The sequence below is a fragment of the Artemia sp. Qi Xiang Cuo genome, chromosome 2, assembly GCF_049724085.1.
Source record: "Artemia sp. Qi Xiang Cuo chromosome 2, ASM4972408v1, whole genome shotgun sequence".
NCBI lineage: Eukaryota > Metazoa > Arthropoda > Branchiopoda > Anostraca > Artemiidae > Artemia > Artemia sp. Qi Xiang Cuo.
In genome coordinates, this window is record NC_142795.1 from 17,947,169 (window position 1) to 17,970,129 (window position 22,961).

A 22,961-nucleotide genomic window follows, 5' to 3' on the forward strand; every position below is an offset into this window, starting at 1 on the left:
GTTGTACCCCCTCCCCTCTTGTATATTACCCCCTCCCCCAAGTTGTTCAACAATATTTGGGGTATGCGAATGCTCTACTTCAGTTGTTTGAAGTGGGGAAATAGGTAATCATTGGGGGACAGAGGTGGGTTCCCAATTTAATCGTTTGTAAAATCCTCTAAAATTTGTAAGGCGTTTGGACCCAGCACAAACAAGCCGCCTCTGAACTAGGAACATTGCCTTGCTCAACTATGCTAGGTTCTAGATTGAAATAATTACTTGAAAAAATATTAATATTAAAAGGTGTTTCATCGGAATTAACAATACCATCCCATTCATTGATATGTGAATTGTCCTGAATGACATGAAATTCCGTAGACGCGAGTTCTTCCTCTCCTCCAACTGATGACGATGGTGATAATGAATAAGGGACCAATGGTCCAACCTATAAATCAAACATAGCTTATTTTCAATGTGTTCAAATCACCCCAACTGTTTTTAAAATTTGGATCATTATTTAAAGTCAGCGCTTAGTAGTATGCACATAGTAGCATTTGGTTAATTCACTGTTCCCCCCACAACTATCGATATTCTGAAAGCAGTCAATTTCCAACTTAATATAAGATATTTACAATCTAAAACATCGCTTTACATAGAAGGCGGCAATTTGATTTTGTTCAAAAAATAGTTTATTTTCAAAGTGTTCAAATCAGCCATGCTGTTTTTTTCCGCGGCGCTTTTCGGGCCCGCAGCACCTCCCACAGCGCTTCTCGGGCCCGCGGCGCTCCCGCGGCACTTCTATGGCCCGCAGTGATTCTCGGGCCCGCAGCGCTTCTCGGGCCCGCAGCACTTCCTGTGGTACTTCTCGACCCCCACTATGTGGCTCCCAGCCCCTTTACATAATGTCTACCAAAAGTTGAAATATTCACTGAAACGACATAAGTTGCTATTTCTCTCTTATTCCCAGCTCTGCAGATTCGATGAACTCATCACTAGCTCACAATTATTGTAACCCGTCGCGCGAGTGTTCCGATTTCCAAAACTGAATTTCAGACGAGGACAATACAACAATTAAATGTCGGGAACCGTTAACACCGTATATTGTCAACTTGGTTTCCCCTCGCTAAAATCTTGGCAATGGTTTGTAAGATTGAAAGCTATTTTAAAAATATCCTTGCGCAAATTACGAGATCCATATGTGACAGATAGATAAATGGGAAGAATCTCTGTTCTTCTTCTCTTAAAACTATGTGATATTCAATTTTGAAAAAATAGCATTCACAGAGTTTCAAAGGCGGTGAGATTAGCAGTTAACTAGAAATTACCTAAAAACATTATTATGTGATAGTGAAGAGATAGCAACAGTGGGGACAGAGAAAATAGTAAAGATAAGAAAAAAGAGCGGTTTGACAAGCAAAAAAATTACATTTAGATATCTCTGAGGGGGAGCAGAGCAAAAAATGGTTGGGGGCGAGGGGTTAATATTTTAATATCTCTGAGATACACTTTTACACAATGTTGAAAAATAGTGAAAAGAAAGGACTAAAAAATATTGGAAGAAATAGATATGTATTTCTATAAGATAGGTAGGAAAAATGCTTACATTTACCAATCCTGGCTGCACTTGGGTGCCGGATGGTCCAGATAGCATGTGTTCGAGAGCAGCCTCACGATTTTCTATAGTTCCTGAGACCCACGCCAATGTAGGATAAGAGGATGACGGGTAAGCTACCTCACAATTTTCCGCAACTGCGGCATTGAAAGTATCCATCATCTCTCTATTGGGTTTTTGAGCTGGCTGTGCTGTTGCCTGTTAAGATGAAGCTTGGGCCGGCAGTGTGGAGCTAGAGGGCATCGGACAGCGGCCATATTGTATAACAACTGCTCGCAGGGGTTATATCTTGGACCCTAGCCCTCTTACTGGGAGGCGACGGGCATTCTTCATAATTTGCATTATCCCTTGCTCTCTTACTGGGTGGCGACGGGTATTCTTCACAATTTGCCTTAAAGAAGAAAAAAAGTTAGTATGATAAATAATTTCTCCCTTTTTTACAGGAGGAAAATTAGTACCCCCAGCCTCACCATAATTTTGTCTAGAAAAGCATTTATCTCATTTCAGTAAAGCATAACGTAAAAAAATTTCGCAAAATATACTAGTCGCATCCTTTTGAATCTATGAAAGATGAATTACGGCTCACTGAGCCGTTTAAAATTCAGCCTATAAAAGTCGGCCTAATTTGTTTCTAAGCTGCTTGAAGAAAATCCCTCCTAATACTAAACGATAAAATGTAAATATTCAGTCTTTTACATATTTAGCCAAACATTGAAGCATTGATCTAAGCTATGGTTCTTTTTCAGTTATCCAATAAATAAAAACAAGTTTTGAGTTGCATCCTTTTGAATCTGTGAAACCTTTGGAAGCTAAACTGCTAACGAGCAGGAAGTGCTTTAAAAAAGAGTCAGAGCTAATTATAGGCCTCGCGCTGGAGCCTTGTGTCAAAACCAGAGCGGGTTAATAACAACAGCGATGGATGTCTCAGTTAGAGAAAAGATTACAATAAAGAAAAGCTATAATTTTTCGAAAAGATAATTATTTCTATTTGCGAGAATTTTGATTGTAAAAACAATGAGAGAGGGGGTTAGGTTTTGAGGGTAAAAAGAACATATTTTATGTTTTCTATCGACTATAAAGATTATATAGTGATGTTTGTGCTAGAGTGGGAGGGGGGGATTTACCTGAATATACTGGAGGGTGACCAAGAAAATAATTTTATTTGAAAATAAAAAAATGAAAATGTATTAAATCAGAACTTACATTGCAAATTGAAGTTGGCATGGCTTCTAAAGAGTCAAATTTATCCATTCTTATGTCATCAACTATGTCAAAATACTTTCTGATAATTTAATCACATTGCATGCCCGTTATATATGAAATCTCAAGGGTGAATTGTTATGTAACGGGTCGCTGATTGGCTGAGAAGGAAACACGTGATCTAACTGTTTCCTATTTCTGGAAACTCATAACATTTGCCTCGAGCATACACTTACAACAACAACAAATACTCTTTCCTATTTCTGGATCATAACATTTGCCTCGAGCATACACTTACAACAACAAATACTGCTTTCCTATTCCTGGATCATAACATTCTCCCCTAGCGGGCACTTGGCCAAAAACAACAACACGTCTGGAGAAAGAGGTCATTGACCGATTACGCAATCATTCTTCCTAATGACTCTTTGCCCATATTTGGACTCCCGTTTGGAGTCAATAAGGCATCTCTACTATCAGGACTGCTTTCCGAAATAACGTTAACCTACTTTACCTCTCTCGCGTTTTGTTTCAAAGTCACGTTAATTCAGGGTTTCCTTATACAAAACAACATAAAAAATGACTTTTAGGATTTATCTTTAGTTTTATTTATTTTTGGAAACATTCTGCATTCTATTCAGTAAAAATGGAATAAAGTTTATCTATTGAAACTAAAGCCATTTTTATTGTTTAAAAAAACAAAGTTCTGAGACAGAGGCAAACTTTAGTGAAAAGAGCGAGGGATAGAGGAGGGGGCAGCCCCTTTCATATACGGAACAATTTCTGTTTGTTTTAAGTTTTAACGTCGCTCCATACTTTCAGTTAAAAAAACTTGTTTTTTTATTTAATTTCTGAACGTTTTTGAGTTAATGCAGCTTTTATTTTGGCTCACCGTACATGAATAATTAAAACGAAATTTGCATATTAATTTTACTTTTTTTTGGCTAAATAGTTTTCTCGAAATTTTGTTCTGACGTAACTTACGAATTAACCTACGTAACGAACTTCTATATTCATATATTTTTATTACGTATATTATGGGACTCGCCTCCCCCAGTCAATACCTCGCTCTTTACGCTAAGTTCAAATTTTGTTCTAATTCTTTAAGAATCACCCCTTAATCACAAAGGCAGTTAATTAGAATAAATAGCTCTGATGAAAGTACAAAAGAACTTCAGGGTAAAGAGCGAAGTAATGAGTAGGGGGTGAGCCCAATCATATACATTTTAATTTCTGTTCGTTTTAAATTTTGATGTTGCTCCTTACTTCCAGTTGAAAAAATCGTTGTTTTTATTATTTAATTTCTGATCGTTTTTTTAAGTAATGCTGGGATGTCCGGCACCCCCTTCATAGGAATGTCCCTTCCCCATGGAAAGATCCTCCCAAGTAACACGCGACTCCCCACCCCCTCCCCACTACCTAAAAAAATTTTGATCGGGTGACTTGGGGAAAAAAATGAGCGTGGGAGGGGGCCTAGTTGCCCTCCATTTTTTTTGTCACGCAAAAAGGGCACTAGAACTTTTAATTTCCCTTTGAATGAGCCCTCTCGTGATATTCTAGAACCACTGGTTCGATACGATCACCCCTGGAAAAAAAAACACAAAAAAAAAACAAATACGCATCCGTGATCTTTCTTCTGATTAAATAAAAAAAAAAGTTTTTTTAACTGAAAGTAAGGAACGACGTTAAAACTTAAAACGAACAGAAATTATTCCGTATATGAAAGGGGCTGTCCCCTCCTCAACGCCTCGCTCTTTACGCTAAAGATTTTTTGTTGTTTGAAAAAATAGAGTTGTGAGAAAGTCAAACTTTAGCGTAAAGAGCGAGGCGTTGAGGAGGGGACAGCCCCATTCATATACGGAATAATTTCTGTTCGTTTTAAGTTTTAACGTCGTTCCTTACTTTCAGTTAAAAAAACTTGTTTTTTTTTATTTAATTTTTGAACGTTTTTGAATTAATGCAGGTTTTGATTTTGGCTCACCGTACATGAATAATTAAAACAAAATTTGCATATTATATTTGGTTAAATGGCTTTCTCGAAACTTGTTTAATTTTATTTACGAACGTTTTTATTAGTAATAAATATACGTAACTTAGAATTAACTTACGTAACGAACTTCTATATTCATAAATTTTTAACACGTATATTAGGGGGTTCGCCCCCTAGTCAATACCCTGCTCTTTAAACTATAGTTCGAATTTTTTTTCCAGTTCTTTAAAAATGACCTCTTAATCACAATCAGTTGATCAGTTGAAAAACTTGTTTTTTTTTATTTAATTCCTGATCTTTTTCTTTAATAATGCTGGGAAATCCGGCGCCCCCTTCATAGCAATGTCCCTTCCCCCATGAAAACTTCCTTCATGGAAAGATCCTTCCATATAGCCCCCGACCCTCTCCTTCCCCCACCTACCAGAAAAAATCTCCTCTGAAAAAGTCTGTATACTTCCCAATAACCAATACTATATGTTAACATTGAGTAAAGTTCATAACTTTCAGCCCTCCCCTGGGGACTTTGGGGGATCAAGTCATCCTAAAAGACATAGTTATAATATTTTTGAACATGTGGATCAAAATTGTTATGTCAAATTTTTGTTAAATTATACTGGAAAAAAATGGCTAGGAGAGGAAGCCCGGTTGCTCTCCATTTTTTTGTTTGCCTATTAGGTACACACGAACTTGTAATATTTGTTCCAAAGAGTCCCCCCCCGGTATTCCAGGAACTCAGGGTCAATATGATTACCCCTGGGGAAAAAAAACGAACAAACAAATAAATAAACAAACACATAAACACGCATCCGTGATCTTTCTTCTGGCAAAAAATGTAAAATTCCACATTTTTGTAGATAGGAGATTGAAACCTCTACAGTAGAAATCTCTGATACGCTGCATATGATGGTTTTAATTTCATTAAGGTTCTATAACTTTTAGGGGGTCTTTCCCCCTTTTTTCGAAAATCAACCAAATTTTCTCAGGTGAGTAACTTTTGATGGGTAGCTCTAAACTTGATGAAAGTTATATATTTGAAATCAGCATTGAAATCTGATTCTTTTGATATATCTATTGGTATCAAAAACCCGTTTTCTAGAGTTTCGGTTACCATTGAGCCGGGTCGCTCCTTACTTACAGTTCGTTACCACGAACTGTTTGACAAAAAAAATACAAAATCCCACATGCTTGCAGATAGGAGCTTGAAACTTCTATAGTAGGGTTCACTGATACTCTGAATTTGATAGTGTGACTTTCATTGAAGTTCTATGATTTTTAGGGTTTCCCCCCTTTTTTCAAAAATAAGGCAATTTTTTTTCAGGCACGTAACTTTTGATGGGTAGGACTAAACTTGATGAAATTTTTATATTTGAAATCAACATAGAAATCTGATTCTTTTGATCTTAATATGGGGCATTTTAATAACATAAAAATGTCTCATAAATCCGTGATCTTTCTTCTGGCAAAAAAAACACAAAATTCCACATGCTTGCATATAGGGGCTTGAAACTATTATAGTAGGGTTCTCTGATAAACTGAATCTGATGGTGTGATTTTCGTTAAAGTTCTATTACTTTTAGGGGAGGTTTCCCCCTTTTTTCTAAAATAAGGCAAATTTTTTTCAGGCCCGTAACTTTTGATAGGTAGGACTAAACTCGATGGAACTTTAATATTTGAAATCAGCATAAAAATCTGATTCTTTTTATCTTAATCCTTGGATGGGGCATTTTAATAACACACAAATGTCTCATAAATAAATCCAAAAATAGAGCAGCAGATGCAGACGAGGGACTGGGTACTCTAAATGACTCTTAATAAAAAAGATAATAGAATTGTTTCGGTATTGCTGTCCTTAGGAGGCGTGCTGGCCGTACGTAGAGAGGGTACAAGGGGCGTGCCGGCCAGACATAGAGGTCATAAAAGGCGTGGCGGCTAGACGTAGAGAGGCCATAATTGACGTACGGGCCGGAAGTAGATGCCCAACATTACTTGGGTCTGCATGCCTGACGTATTAGCTACAATTATTCTGCATTTACCCCCACCCTCCTCCAATGTGCAAATATATGACCCAAATTATATTTTTTCCACCTATTCTGTCACTTCTCTTTGTCTTGTCTCACGCTAAGTTGAAAGAAATTAACGAAAAAAAGTTTCTATAATGTGTCAATGAATGAACCAACTTGAGCGGTAGAGCGTTTATCATACAAGTACCGAACAAACATCAAAATTAATATATAGTGCTTATATAGAATCAACATGAATAATAGATTTGTCATTGCATACGTTTTAATCCAAACTTCTTTTTCTAGAGAAAGTTTTGTCCTTTGTTGACAGTACGTTTCTACGATATTTTTTATTCAATGATCTCTTAGCTATGAAAGAGGGCTACTACTACCTACTTCCACCCTGTTTTTACATTCAATTTTAGTAGGCATAAAAATTTCCTCAACAAAAATGATCTATCTCAGTGAAAATACACCCTTCCAAATATTTATTAGGAGGGTGGTCTGAAATATCAAAAATTGGTTATTGGGTAATCGTTCTGACGATTCTGAAGGCGAATATGTCGACGAGTTGTTTTTTATAGTAATTTTCCCTATAGATAAGGGATCGCGATTCATTGCCCCCGCACCCAACAAAATACTGGGGGAAAATAATTGACACAATTGTAAAAATCTCAGTAAAATGCGTTATATTTTATCTCTCTTTTAATTTCTCTTTTTGCTCTGAATCAAATATTTCGTGTGGTAACGGTAAGTGTAAGTAAGGATGCGATGCGGCTCACCAAGTAAACCGAAACTTTAAGAGACAGAGCAGTGATGACGATAAATACATCAAAAGAATTAAATTTTGATGCTTATTCAAAATATTTACAATTCATCAAATTTAATGTTACCCATCAAAAATTACGAGCCTGAGAAAATTTGCCTAATTTTTGAAAAAAGGAAGAACCAACCACAAGACATCCAGTGATATTAATGAAAATTGCACAATTAGATTCAGCATACCAGAGAACCCTACTGTAGAAGTTTCAAGCTCCTATTTAAAAATATGTGGAATTTTGTATTTTTTGCCGGAAGAAAGATCACGGATGCATATTTATTTGTTTCTTTGTTTTTATTTTTGTTTTATTTTTAGGGTCGATACATCGAACCAGTGATCTTAGAAGGGGATCAATGGGTTGATCACATCGAACCAGTGATCGAGAGAGGGCTCATTTCATCGGAAACCAGAAGCTCTAGTGCCCTATTTAAGCGACCAAAAATAAAAGCAGCTTGGCCCCTCCCACACCTAATTCTTCCCCGGAAGTCACCCGATCAAAATTCTTGAAATAGCCATTTATTCAGCATAGTCGATAAATGTAATAACTAAGTCCTTCTAGGATGACTTAAACCCCGTAGTCCCCAGAGGAAGGGCTTTTCGGAAACTCTGAACTTTGCCCATTGTTTACATATAGTATTGGCTATTGGGAGGTATACAGTTCTTCAAGGGAGATTTTTATGGTGGAGGGGAGGGGGTACATGGGAGGATCTCCATGGAGAAATTTTTTGTGGGGGAGTAAATGTTACATAGAGGAGGAGCCGGGTTTCCCAGTAGTACTTAAAAAACGATCAGAAATTAAATAAAAAACGATTTTTATCAACTGAAAGTAAGGATCAACGTGTCAAAAACAAAACGAACTGCAGAGCTTATTGCGTGCAGGAGGGGGTTGCATCCCATCCTGCAATGGGGACCCTAGCTTTTTCAAACAGTTCGTGGTAACGAACTCTAAATAAGGAGCCATTCGGCTCAATGGTAACCAAAACTCTAGAAAACGGTATTTTGATACAAATAGATACATCAAAAGAATTAGATTTTAATGCTGATTTCAAATATATAAGTTTTATCACGTTTAGTCCTACCCATCAAAAGTTGCGCGCCTGAGAATATTTGGATGATTTTCGAAAAAAGGGGGAAAGACCCCCTAAAAGCTATAGAACCTTAATGACGATTACACCATCATATTGAGCGTATCAGAGAACCCGACTGTAGAGGTTTCAAGCTCATATCTGCAAAAATGTGCAATTTGGGATTTTTTGCCAGAAGAAAGATCACGGATGCGTGTTTATTTGTTGTTTTTTTTTTTTTTTCCCAGGGGTGATCGTAACGCCCCAGTGGTCCTAGAATATCGTAGGAGGACTCATTCGAACGGAAATTAAAATTTCTAGTGCCCTTTTGAAGTGAGCAAAAAAATATAGGGCAACTAGGCCCCCTCCCACGCTCATTTTTTTCCCAAAGTCACCCGATCAAAATTTTGAGATAGCCATTTTGTTCAGCATTTGTCGAAAATATTATAACTATGTCTTTTTGGATGACTTAATCCCTCGAAGACCCCAGGGGGAGGGCTGAAAGTTATGAACTTTACCCAATGTTAACGTATAGTATTGGTTATTGGGAAGTATACAGACGTTTTCAGGGGAAATTTTTTCGGTAGTGGGGGGTGGGGTGGGTCAGGGGTTATATGGGTGGATCTTTTCATGAAGGAAGTTTTCATGGGGGAAGGGACATTGCTATGAAGGGGGTGCCATATTTCCCATCATTATTAAAAAAAAAACAGAAATTAAATATAAAAAAACAAGTTTTTCAAAACTTAAAACGAATAAAAAATATTAGCTATATGATTGGGTTCACCTTCTAGTCAATGCCTCGCTCTTTAAACCAAAGATTTTTTAGTACTTTCATAAGAGCTATTTATTCTAATTAACGGCCTTTGTGATTAAGGGGTCATTTTTAAAGAATTGGAAAAAAATTTTGTTTACTTATTCAATGACGGTGAACCAAAATAAAAAACCTGCATTAACTAAAAAACGATGAGAAATTAAATTAAAAAAACAAGCCTTTAAACTGAGAGTAAGGAGCGACATTAAACTTAAAACGAACACAAATTATCCCGTACAGCGAAAGGGGCTGACCCTTCTTCACACGCCTCGCTCTTTTACGCTAAAGTTTGACTATGTCTCACAACTTTATTTCTTAAAACAATAAAAAACTTTAGCGTAAAGAGCAAGGCGTTGAGGAGGGGACATCCCTTTTCATATACAGAATAATTTCTGTTCGTTTTAACTTTTAATGTTGCTCCTTACTTTCAGTTTAAAAAACTTGTTTTTTTTATTTAATACGTAAAAGTTTGATATTTTGTTCCAATTATTTTAGAATAGCTATTAGAATAATAAGCTTTTTTAAAAGTTCTAAATAAAACTTTTGCGTAAAGAGCGTGGTATTGAGGAAGGGGTAATTGTGTATTAACAAAAAAACAAAAAAAAAACAAAGAAACTTGCTATTTCATTTAATAAATTACAAGAGGGTAAAGTTCTTCAAACTTGGACAATTGGCAAACTTGCATACTTTTTTTTTTTTCACTAGTGTGCGTATTCAGCAGAGTAACTAAGCCCAGCTTGCTTTGTAATCCCAAAACAAGTCTAAGTGTATTAATCTGCCTACTTTAATAGAATTTCAGGTTAGATCCAAAGATTTTTACACTTTTAAGTAAAACCCTTTCATTCAAGTCCAAGTTGAAATTTTATTCAAATTACTTTGAACTTAGTACATCAGATCAAACAGTTCATGGCAACGAACTGTAAGTAGCGATGCGGCTCAATAGTAACCGAAACTGCAAGAAACAGAGTCTTGATAATAATAGATTATGATTATGTTATATAATATAATAATAATGATGTTATGTTAATAATAATAATTTGATTATGTTATAGTAAACTAAAGACCGGCAGGATCAATACAAGATACTAGGGTATATAGGAGTGTCATTATTGATGTTAAAAGTAAAGATCACCATCTAACAGCGTAAAGGGTTAGTTTAAAGCTGAAATATTGAAAGGGTAACTACCTCCCGGGAAGTTATGATGTTGGTGGACTCCAGGATGAGAATTTGAGAAACTTTCCAGGAACGGTTGAAATCTAATCTTGAGAGTTTAAAATTTGATAATGTGGAAGATGGTTGGAATAATTTTAGAAAAATAATTTGTGAATGTGCTGAAGGCGTATTAGGGAAGAAAGCTAGAACTGCAGCTAAGAATATTATTGAAAAAGCTTTATGTTTAATTGTAAGGAGAAAGGACTTGTACAAGAATTATCTGAGTGATAGATCGTATGAAAACAAAAGAAATGTAAAGAAAAAGAAGAAAGCATTAAAATATGAACTAAGGAGGTGTGAAGTGGAGGCCATGGATAAAATTGCCGAGGATCTGGAAGATGCAGCTAGACGGCATAATAGTAAAATATTGTACTGGCACGTTAACAAATTGAGAGGGAGTAGTCAATCCGGGCTTGTCCCAGTTAAACATAGGAATGGGGTCGCAAGTAGCGATAAGGAAAAAACTAAAGAGAGATGGGCCGAACATTTTGAGACCTTGCTTAACCGAGATAGAGTTGCAGGAAAAAATATAGAGGAAAATGAAAAAGTTTGTGATGCCTTGGATGTGAAGGAAGATTTGTTTTGTGAGGAGGAATTAGCAACAGTACTAAAAGGATTAAAGAACTATAAGGCTCCAGGTGCTGATAGGGTGGTAAATGAGTTTCTTAAATATGGTGGCTCTGAGGTTAGAAACAAGTTATTGAAGATTATGAATATGATTTTTGAAAAAGGGGAAGTACCTAACGATTTTAGGAAAACCTTAATTAAGCCACTTTATAAGAAAGGTGACAAAAGTGAGTGTGGTAATTATCGAGGCATTAGTCTGGTCTCTGTAGGTTATAAATTACTTAGTAATATGATACTTTTTAGACTGAGAGATGCCGTAGACAAAGTTTTAAGAGAAGAGCAGTGCGGTTTTAGAAAAGGTAGAGGATGTGTCGACCAAATTTTCACTTTTATGCTAATAATTGAGAAGTGCCTGAGTTTTCAAACTCCTTTGGTCCTCAGTTTTATAGAATATGAGCAAGCGTTCGATTCTGTTGATAGAAGAGCTTTAGTAAAGGTTTTATGCTTGTATGATATACTAGACAAATACATTAAAGTGATTAGTGCTATGGACGAGAATAACACTGCTACGGTTAAGGTAGGAAATGAGGTTAGCAGCGGGTTTTTTATTAAATCAGGAGTTAAGCAGGATTGTGTTCCATCCCCCTTTATATTGATTATTTTGATGGACTTTGTCTTAAGGAGCACAGGAAAGGCAATGGGAGACCACGGAATCAAATGGGGAGGAAAAAGTCTCCTGGACTTGGATTATGCTGATAATTTAAGCATCCTAGATGACAGTATGAGCAAAATCAATGAAGTTTTAGAGGTTTTGCGAGTTCAGGGTGCTAGAGTTGGTTTGAAAATTAATGTTAGGAAGACTAAGTCACTAAGGCTAGGAACAAGTGAAGATGAAAAGGTGACGTTGGGTAATGAAAAGATTGATCAGGTGGGCAGCTTCACTTACCTTGGTAGTATTATTAATAAAGATGGTGGGAGCAGTGAAGATGTTAAGAATAGAATAGCCAAGGCTCAGGGTGTTTTTTCACAGTTCAATAAAGTCTGGAAGAATAGGAAGATAAGTCTGCTAACCAAGATTAGTATATTAGAAGCTACAGTGATGACAGTGGTCAAATATGGCTCTGAAGCATGGACGCTCCGAAAAGCAGATGAAGATTTGCTAGATGTTTTCCAGAGAAATTGTTTAAGGATTCTTCTGGGTACCCGGCTTCAGCCCTTATTTCAAACAACAGGCTGTACGAAAAATTTGGTTCAATACCGCTCTCTAGGGCTATAATAAAAGAAAGGTTGAGGTGGTTAGGGCACATTTTGCGGATGAAGGATGACAGATTCCCGAAGATTGTTCTTTTCGGCCAACCGTTTAGGGCTAAACGGAAAGCAGGTCGTCCCCGTCTGGGGTGGGAGGACGTCAGAAAGAAAGATTTAAAGGAAATGGGAACTTCGTGGTGGGTGTAAAAAGGGAGGCTTTGAATAGATTGGGGTGGAGGAGGAGCGTGCGTAGCTGTGTTGGCCTCAGGCGGCTTGGTGCTGCTGTGAGTTGTTAGTAGTAGTAGTAGATAATAATAGATACATCAAAAGAATTGAATTTCGATGCTTATTCAAAATATATTTTTGAAAAAGGGGGAAATCAAGCGATCTTAACGAAAATCACACCATCAGATTCAGCATATCAGAGAACCCTATTCCGGATCAAAATTTTGAGATAGAAATTTTGTTAAGCATAGTCGAAAAATGTAATAACTATATCTTTAAGAATGACCTGACCCCCATAGCCACCGGGGGAAGGGCTGCAAGTCATGAACTTTAACCATTATTTACATATAGTTTTGGCTATTGGGAAGCATAAAGAGATTTTCAAGAGAAGGGGGGATTTTTCTGGAGGTAATGCTTATGCGGGAGGATCTTCTATGGAGGAGTTTATGTGTTGGAAGGGAATTTTTCATGGAGGGGGAGCTGGATTTTCAGACATTAGTTCAGATACTGTCAGAGATTAAATGAAAAACAAGCTTTTCAACATAAAGTAAGGAGCAACATTAAAACGTACAGAAATTATTACGCATATTAGGGGGGTCACCCCCTCATCAATACCTCATACTTCACCCTAAATTGTTTTCTGACTTTTTAAAAAGCTTTTTATTCTAATTAAACGGCACTTGTGTATCAGGAGTTATTGTTAAATAATTGAATAAAAAGTCAAACTTTAGCGTAAAGACCAAGGTATTGAGGGAGGGCAACACCCCTCACTGTTCGTTTTAAGCTTTAATGTTGCTCCTTAATTTCAGTTGAAAAAAATTGTTAACAGTTTTGAACTCTTATTATTCTCATGTTGAAACGCAAAAAATGCAACTTTTCTTCCTGTTTTGTATTCTCTTCCCTGTTTTTTTTATTATCCTAGAGGTATAAAATATTCAGTTTAATTTGTATTCTACATTAATTCATATCATCACAAAAAAAAAATTTCGTATTTCAAATGTCAAAAGCAGGTTAAAAATTATTCTACACGTCCTGTTGCTAAGTTCAATCGTGTTTTCTCTGTTTCCTGTCGGGCAGCAGTTACTTTTGAAGATGTACGCTGTTCCAGTGGAATTTCTTGAGTTCTAACAGTTCTTTCTTGTGTTCCATAACTTCCAACAGGTTGATTTAGAGAAGATTGACTCTCTGGTAGACCAGTCACATTTGTGACATCGGGATGACCTTGGCCTGTGATGCCAGTGTTTGGAACGTATACTGTCACAGGTGGAGGTTGTACAATCGTTTCTTGATAACCAGTTATATTGGACTGCGCTGGACTTTGTGTTCCGTCGGGAGTAACAAACTTTGCTGGATTTTCCTCATTGAAGTTAGCCATTGTCTGAATAAAAAATCAAATAGAAATTAGTATTTAGAAATAGTCTTGTTACAGGTCACAGCAGGTCACAGCAGAATGGTTGCTTGTTACAACTTAACCAAAGAGAAAAATTTTGATTTCAGAATTTAGTGTCTTAGGCCTACAAACTAACCATGAACAGGATATGGACACCAGACAAGGATATTTGTAGTATATAATATTAGCCATTGTAATAGACTAGACACTAGATTATTACTCCATTAAAAAAAAATCCACAATTTGTGGGAAAAAGCAGCCTACTGGAGGAAGATTATTATTTTTTTAATATTCAATAGTTTTTTTCTAATATTTATAGTAAATTTATCACGTGTGTTATGCTTTGTGGAACATGCTCATTGTCAAACGCTTCAGTAATCTTCATAATGCGTACTATATAAATATTGCTGTCTTAAAATGCTCTTTCTTTCTTCCAGGTTGTGAGCCATAGTAATTTCACATTAACTACAGAAGTTACTTAAATTTGACATCTACCGGGAGCAATTATAGAGTAACTAAGAGCTTATTAGATTTATAAGTTCCTGATCTCCACAAGTTTCAATTTGACCCATCTCCCTTTCATTCCAATAATACTTTAAATATGCTTAATTCTCATAGCAATACTGATGATAATAATCATGCAGATTTACTTCACTAAAGAAGTCGGTAAACTATCTTTAGTAAGCAGTTAATACAAAAGTGGATTAAACTTGCTTTTGTATCGTTGTAGTTATTATGACGACTTGGACAGTTGGACAGAGTTGGACAGAAAAAGCTAGTTTTTAGTAGCTTACAGTCATTTTCTCCTAACCTAGAATGCAGCCTTTGATCAATATGGTCAAGTAGTTTGAATTCACACACATTCTAAGCTAGACATGTATATCTTGGTAAAATCAGTTTCAATCAACATAACCTGTTTCCTTTATTATAATGTATGAAAACCAGAGAGGAAAGGAAATAATAAATGAAAAATAAAGTAAAAAAGGTTGGAAAACGAGAATTTTGTCAGCCAGTGGCAAAAATATGAAGAAGAAGAGCAAGCAAATATTTCGACAAGGACCTCCATCAAGTCGTCTTCAGTAGCTACTAAAAAAAAAACAAAAAAAAATCAAACAAAAAAACAATCAAACAAAACATAACCTTCTGAAGTGAATCTAACAAGAGCAGAATAAACACTGAATAAAAAAAAACAGTCAGAAATAAATGAAAGAAACAATTACCAATTGGATTGAATAAGTATCCGTTGCCTTGCAATAGACTTCGCCATTCTGCAATTTCGATATTTGTTAGGTATGCGGACCGGTTGTCTTAAATTAGACTGGGCAAAATATTGATTGAGTCTTTTGAAATTAAGTTGTTATAAATTGGGCTTAAAGAAATATCTCCGGTGTCTATTTATAGCCAAATTTCTGTTTATATATTTTTTGATCTCAATGAACTCTTTAAAAGATTGCGGTAGGCCATTTACAGTAGATATTATAATTATAACATGTAACTATAACCATAACATGTTATAGTTGTCCAACTAAAGGCGTAGGAAAGTTCTTAGCCACCATTTTTAAGCCTCCTTTAAGCACATAGAAATCTTATATAAAAAAAACTCCATAGATCTTGTTGACAAGTTAAAAAAATCAAAGTAAAACAGAAAAAACTATCTTATCTAGTTTTTTTGCAGTTTTCATGTACACTTCATGCGATGTCCATAAATGTGAGCAGGCATTACAAAGAACATTAGAGGAAAATTCCGCTTGGTCAGATTAAAAAACTTTGGAAATTTACACAATAATGAGGCTTGTTCGTCTTTGCAACAATTTCTCTACGTATTTTAAGTACCTAGAAAATTTTTTCCTTTAAATCATGGGCCTATCCATGGGCACTGTATTATCTCCTTATTTGGCAAATTTTACATGGATTTCATAGAACAATCTGCTTTGAATAGTTTCCACTTAAAACACTCTCTGAGGTTTCGGTTCGTTGATGATATACTTTCTGTTTGGGAACATGAACAGGACTCTAAAGAGATTTTTGGTAAATTTGAACTCTTTTGATTCGAATCTCCAATTCACAATGGAACTGGAAGATTCAGAAAAGCTGCCTTTTTTGGATGTTTTAATTATAAAAAATATTCATAGCGTTGAATTTTCTATATATATATAAAGCCGACCCATAATAATCGGTATCTACATTTCTCGTCAAATCACCCTCCTTCTGTGAAAAGAGGGGTAATAATTTCTTTAGTCAACATAGTTCTAAAGATCTGTTCACGTAATCATGTAAATTCTGAATTAAATTATCTCAAAGATATTTTATTCTGCAATGGCTACCAATAAACCCTTTAGAAAATATCATAGATAGACGATTAAAAAAAGATAAAATAAGAACACAAGGAGTCCGTCCCCCTTGATCCAGCTATTTCGGCAATTAAGAATAAAACTTTCACCGCTTTTCCATACATCTCAAAATTTAGTGACAAACTTGGAAAAAAAACACAATCTTTCCGTTTCTTTAAAAACTGAACCAAAAGTTGAACATTTTTTCAACTCAAGAAAAGATAAAAAGGACCCTATACTGGGTACTGGTGTCTACAGAATCCCGTGATAAGGTGGACATTTTACATAGGTAGTAGTCAGTGATCCAGGGACCGTTATCTTTCAAGGGGTGGCTCACATTCGCTGCAGTTGGTTTGAGGATGAATTATAGGGTAATCGGGGGCGCTGATAACGAATATCGGGGTGCACAAGTTCGCACGCGTGTAGAACATGGTCATTTTAGCCTATAAAGTCATAATTGGCCTATAAAGACGTCATACCGCTCTTGATTTTATTTACACGGCAAAATAAACTGAAAACTTTATAAACTTGACATATTCTAAATTCTAAGAACACGTACTTTCACCTGGTATTTTTAGTTCTCCCCTGCAACCTTTTTTTTGTTAACCCTTATTTGATTTTTAAAACAAGGTTTTTAAATATACTTGTTCATAGGTTTTTCGATTTTTCTGTAATTTTTGCTTGCATAAGTATATTTTTTTGTGCTTTATCTGAATTCTGCTCGTTATTAAAAGTCAAACTATGTACCTCTTTTAAAAAAAATCTTAATTCTTGAGCAACTATTTATTTTTTCTAAATAACGTCATAGCTTTCAGAAATTAGCCTACAATGACCAGGTTTCTTTTAATTTTTTTTTCAGCTGTTAAAAAAAAGAAAACGAATCAAATTGCACATCATTTGAACCATCAGAATGTCCTTTACACGTTGTTAATAAAAACAAAGTCTTAGACTTGAATCTGCAAAAATATATAAGCATTTGAACAAGAAAATTCCCCCCCCCCCAAAAAAAGAAAATTTTCTGAATAGTGGCATTTTACTCGAAGTATTTTCAAGACAACCTATAATTTTTATCTCACCAAAACGATATATCCCTCTTTCTTGAATGAAATCATGTATTTACATTCTATACAACTAATATTTTTAACCAGGAAAAGCAAAAAGCAAAAAACAAAAAACAAATGCTTAATTCTGCAATCGCTTGCGCAAATTTGGTATATTTTTTATGCTTTATTTAAATTCTGCTCGTCATTACGAGCCAAACCATGTGCTTCTTTTCCAAATCTTAATTCTAAAATTCTAAATCTTAAATCTAAAATCTTAATTCTTGAGCAACTATTTATTTTTTCTGTAGTAGTAGATACAATCTGGCTCACGAAGACTCATATACGAGCCTCAAAGTGGCGAAGCCGTGTGAACGTGTGGTGCAGAGGTGACTAAGGCTGATTTAAGATACTATTTTCTTTAAATACCAGCATAGCAGGGGCCAATGATCCAATCGGTTAGATTGGGTCAACGGCCACTGTTGTAGTAGACGGTAAATGTCATGATCAGCTGAAAGCAAGGTTTAGACGACTGCATTAGCAGTTTAATATCAAAACAAATAAAATAGAATATTTAAAACTGAACATGAAACGGTGGCTCAAATCTCCTTTTCTTCTTCATCTTCGTCTTCGGACTCGTTCTGATTCACATCGGAAAGTAGACATTTTTGGGGTCAGCACCATACTTGCATGCGCTGTCACAGAAACCTATTTTGGAGCATTTGCAGTGCGAGCCGCACCTCTTGTTGTCACAGTTGCAAAAAGAAAGCGATGCTAGCCCATGATGCATTACAGAAACTAGGTCTGGCTTCAGTTCATGATCTTCAATTCTCCAGCCCATATCGGTGGCCTGAGGTAAATCAATACAGGGCTTGTGGCTTTGAATCCAAATCAGTGACTGGAACATGCACCTCTTTAAATGAAGCAGAAACGAGATTTCAGTTGGTGGTAAACGCTGCAAATCCTCCAATCTTGAGAACAAATGTGCTCGAAGATCATTCATACTATTGAAGTTAGTCACACTTCTGCCATACACTGTAACCACAAGCTGCTTACAAATGTTGACTAAACCATCACTTTGCACAGATGATGGCTTCTCTGCAAGGGCTCAAACTTTATCACCTAAAGACCCCAACAAAGTTTCTGAAGACTTTGCAGCTCAAAAAAAGCGGACCTTTCCAATTCCATACAGAAAGCTTGTGGTGTCACATCCACGCGAGCTGTGGACAAGCGGCAAGGCGTTGCAAAATGTTACTTCTAGTTTTTGTGCTGCCGTATGAATAGGTATGCAGTAGCACGGAAACTTAACCCTGAGCTGTTTGAGGCCGAGACTAGCAAGATACTGGAAGTAGTATGCAGCTAGTAAGACTATATCTGTATCGTTGGCTTGTATTATCACAAGTGTGCTTTTTCGTCTGGTGGCAACTGCTGTGTGGTATAAAACCCGAGTGTCTGCTTCCTCATGGCAAGACGAGATATCGTCATCAACAGAGCTTCCATGGGGCGTAACGGTAACAGCTCTATGTCGACTCGTGAAACCTCCAGCGAGATGAACCATCAGACAGGTTGAAATTTTGTACTCCCAGACCTCGAAAAGAACTTTCAAGAGTCGACCTTTGGCTGAGCAACTACTGAGAATCCCATCCCAGAGTGTTGCAATTTTGCTGGAGGAAGTGAACGGGCTGGAAATATCTCCTCTTGGAACTCCTCTTCTTTCTCGACAGCCAGATGCTTCTTTGAGGTTGAAAGAGTAGTCATCACGGGTTCTATCGTCACTAAGACCATTATACCTGTCACCAACCAAATGGATAGACTGACAAGTATCGGGTATGTTCCTAAGAATCCCATCGTAAACTTTTATTCCAAAATCTGCTAGCGTCTCATTTTGTTCTGGTCGATAACACCTTATGACACTTATGACATCAACTATATAGCAAGATCAAGGAGTCTTCACGAAGTGTATGTGGAATCATTTTTGGCCATAACTGCAATCCAGACTGTTGCAGAATGTAGTTAAAGGCTGTTGACTTTGTACCAGTACGTAGATGATGCTCCTTACGACATGATGATAATGCTGTAAGTGAGGCCAGATATGGCTGTAGCTCGTACTTCAGCAGCTCGCAGAGGGACGAAGTTTGTGTCGAATTTGCAAGACGCAGAGCTCGTTTAAACAGCTCAGTTTCCCCAAAATATTTTTTTGTGGCTCTTTATTATTTCCTTTTTTGGCAACAGAGGCGATAGTTTATACTATACCAACTGTTACTTTCGTGAATGTCCCGTCGAAATATGAGCTCACGGCTTCGAAGCCAATGTCTCGAAAGTTCAGCAGACTATTTGCTATATCTTCTGGAGCTCTATCACCTGTCATAAAGTTGTACACCTCTGTTCTCGTCGTCTTGAATGGGTTTCCGAGCAACTCTACCAAGTCCATAGCTCGATTTTCACCTTTGATTGTCAGATTCGTAAACGCAGGGGTATCTTCATGATGCTTCATTGCCTCGTCATCCATATTCAGGTTTGCTTTCAGCATTCTGGTGACTGCTGTGAGAAAGGGGAGAGTAGCCAGATATCGATCCCTGGCATTTTCAGTCGTTGTCGCACCAACGATACCAATAACTCCTCGATGACCTTTAATGTCCAGATTCAGGGTCGACTCTAAAGCCAGATCGCATGCAATGCTGCAAAACAGCATGGTTGTTTTCCTAACAACAAAATTGTCACTTACAAACTCTCTGTGAAATTCTGGCGCTTTTTCAGGCAGGCGTAGTATTTCTTCTAGGTAGTTAAGCGCAATTACGGAGTATTTATGGTTTCCAGATGCGAAGAAAATCAGAATCATCTCTTTTGTGGCTTTTATATGTGATCCCTAGTCCGCACCTCTTTCAGCATAAAGATAGTCGTTTCTGCTGCGGATAAAATTTAATAGTTGATTCAGAGGCTATGATTCCTTATGGTAGATCTGGACTCGTTGTACTTCGAGAAAAGCGGAGCAGTGCTGTCCAACTCATCTTCTATCTGTTTACATGCTTCAGAACTAGTTGTACCAACATGGTGTACCTCGCGCAAGACAACTGACACCCCCTAAAATCGTTGTTGCTGGAAGCCTTACCTTTAGCTAGATCAGATAAATATCGTAAATCCTTTCCTTTTACGTCGTAGTTTTCAGTACTTTATGCAATAGTCAGTGATCCAAGGCTCGCTATCGTTCAAAAAAAGAGAGGGGATGGCTCACATCAGCCGCAGTTGGTTTGAGTACGAATGCTGGGGTAATCTAAGGTGCTTAAAACGAATATCTGGGTGCACATGCTCGCACTAATGTAGAACTTGATGATTTTAGCCTATAAAGGAGAAATAAGCCTTTTATGGCTAAGTACTTTATGCAACTAAAACCCAATATGTAAGATGCTCGGCTTTTTTTATTGCTGTGGAAACCAAATTCGCGCATGCAATCGCAGAACCAGGCATCTGTTGTTTTTTTTCCTGGTTAAGAGTATTAGTTATATATAATTTCAATAGATTATTTGATTTAGAAAAGAGCAATCTATCGTTTGGTGAAATAAAAATTATAGGTTGTGTTGAAAATATTTAAAGTAAAACGCCGCTATTCAGAAAATTTTCTTGTTTTTTTTTGGGGGGGGGGGGTGTTTTTTGTTCAAACACTTATATATTCTTGCAGATTTAAGTCTCGACTTTGTTTTTATTAATGGCAGGTAAAGGACATTCGGACAGTTCGAATGATGTGCAGTTTGATCCGTTTTCATGTTTTTTTTTGTTAATAGCTAAAAAACTTTAAAAAAGCTTGGTCATTGTAGGCTAATTTCTGAAAACTATGACGCTATTTAGAAAAAATAAATAGCCGCATCAAGAATTAATATTTTTTGGAAAAGAGGCACAACATTTGACTCGTAATCACGAGTAGAATTCAAATAAAGCATAAAAAAATATACTTGCGCAGGCAAAATTTTCAGAAAAACCAAAAAAACTCAGAAAAAGTATATTAAAAATCCTTGTTTTCAAAATTAAACAGGGGTTAAATAAAGAAAAAAGGTTGTGGGGAAAAATTTAAAATACCATGTGAAAGTGCTTTTTCTTAGGATTCAGAATATGTCAAGTTTATAAAGTTTTCAGTTTATTTTACTAAGTTAAAAAAAAGTCAAGAGCAGTATGACGTCGTTATAGGCCAAATTTGACTTTATAGGCTAAAATAACCATATTCTACGCGCGTGTGAACTTGTGTGCCCTGATATTCGTTGTAAGCGCCCCCGATTACCCTTGAATCCACCCTCAAACCAACTGCAGATGATGTGAGCCACCCCTTTCCTTTTTTGAACTATAGCGAACCTTGGATCACTGACTACAGGGTTCATCAACAACTTGGTGAACGTTTGCATGAACATGAAATTTCAATAGACAAGTCCCTGAGATTCGAAAATAAAAATGACAACTCTGATTCCGCCTTGCCCCTGCATATACTTGGAAATCCTACACATTTGGTACTTTTTGAGGAGGTGACTTTAATATCTACTGTAAATGGCCTACCGCAATCTTTTAAAGAGGTAACTGAGATCAAAAAATATATAAACAGAAATCTGGCTATAAATAGAGACATCGGAGATATTTCTTTAAGCCCAATTTATAACAATTTAATTTCAAAAGACTCGATCAATATTTTCGCCCAGTCTAATTTAAGACAACCGGTCCAAATACCTAATGAATGTCGAAACTGCAGAATGGTGAAGTCTATTGCCACTCAACGGATACTTATCAAATCCAATTGGTGATTGTTTCTTTCATTTATTTCCGACCAGGTTTTTTTGATTCAGTGTTTATTCTGCTCTCGTTAGATTTATTTTGGAAGGTTAGATTTTGTTTGATTGTTTTTTTTTTTTTTTTTTTTTGTTTTTTTTTTAGCACTGAAGACGACTTGACGGAGGCCCTTGTCGAAATATTTGCTTGTTCTACGTCTTCATATTTTACCACTGGCTGACGAAATCCTCGTTTTCTCACCTTTTTGATTTTGTTTTTCATTTATTATTTCCTTTTCTATCTTGTTTTTATATTTCATGTATAGCCAGTGTTGTCTTAGAATGTATTTACTTTATTGTAATCAGTTCTGATTGGTCGAAAATAATGTTGTCTTGACAGATATTTAGCTAGGCCCTTTTGAGAACGAGACTACAAAGAAAAAGACAGATAACTGAACACCGCTTAGACCTCAGTAATGTAATAAATAAAACTTGTTATCTTCACTGGCGTTTAAATCACTTTAAAAATAGACCAGTTACTACTTAATTCTTGCTTTGATTACTTTTTTTATAATGTTTACTACAATAACGGGGCTGTCCAAGCGCCGTTAAACTACATCTTTCAGCACATTTTCTGCTATAGGAAATTTCAAGGCATCCATTCATCACTACAAAACCACTTCTTCCAGTTTGCGGGTTTCAGTTATTTATTTTTTTTCTGATTTCA

General features: G+C 36.4%; 2 protein-coding genes across 2 annotated transcripts in view; both read right to left on the reverse strand.

The window, feature by feature from the left end:
* LOC148954962 (transient receptor potential protein-like) overlaps nt 1-1,753 on the reverse strand; it is a 28,721-nt gene extending 26,968 nt beyond the window's left edge. Inside the window, exon 1 of the mRNA XM_089105838.1 lies at nt 1,604-1,753. Coding sequence (XP_088961964.1) covers nt 1,604-1,753 — 150 coding nt within the window. The remainder of the gene's footprint in view (nt 1-1,603) is intronic.
* Nucleotides 1,754-13,663: 11,910 nt separating this feature from the next.
* Nucleotides 13,664-22,961, reverse strand: part of LOC148954963 (uncharacterized) — a 65,110-nt gene continuing 55,812 nt past the window's right edge. Inside the window, exon 5 of the mRNA XM_089108004.1 lies at nt 13,664-14,107. Coding sequence (XP_088964130.1) covers nt 13,748-14,107 — 360 coding nt within the window. The 3' untranslated portion in view covers nt 13,664-13,747. The remainder of the gene's footprint in view (nt 14,108-22,961) is intronic.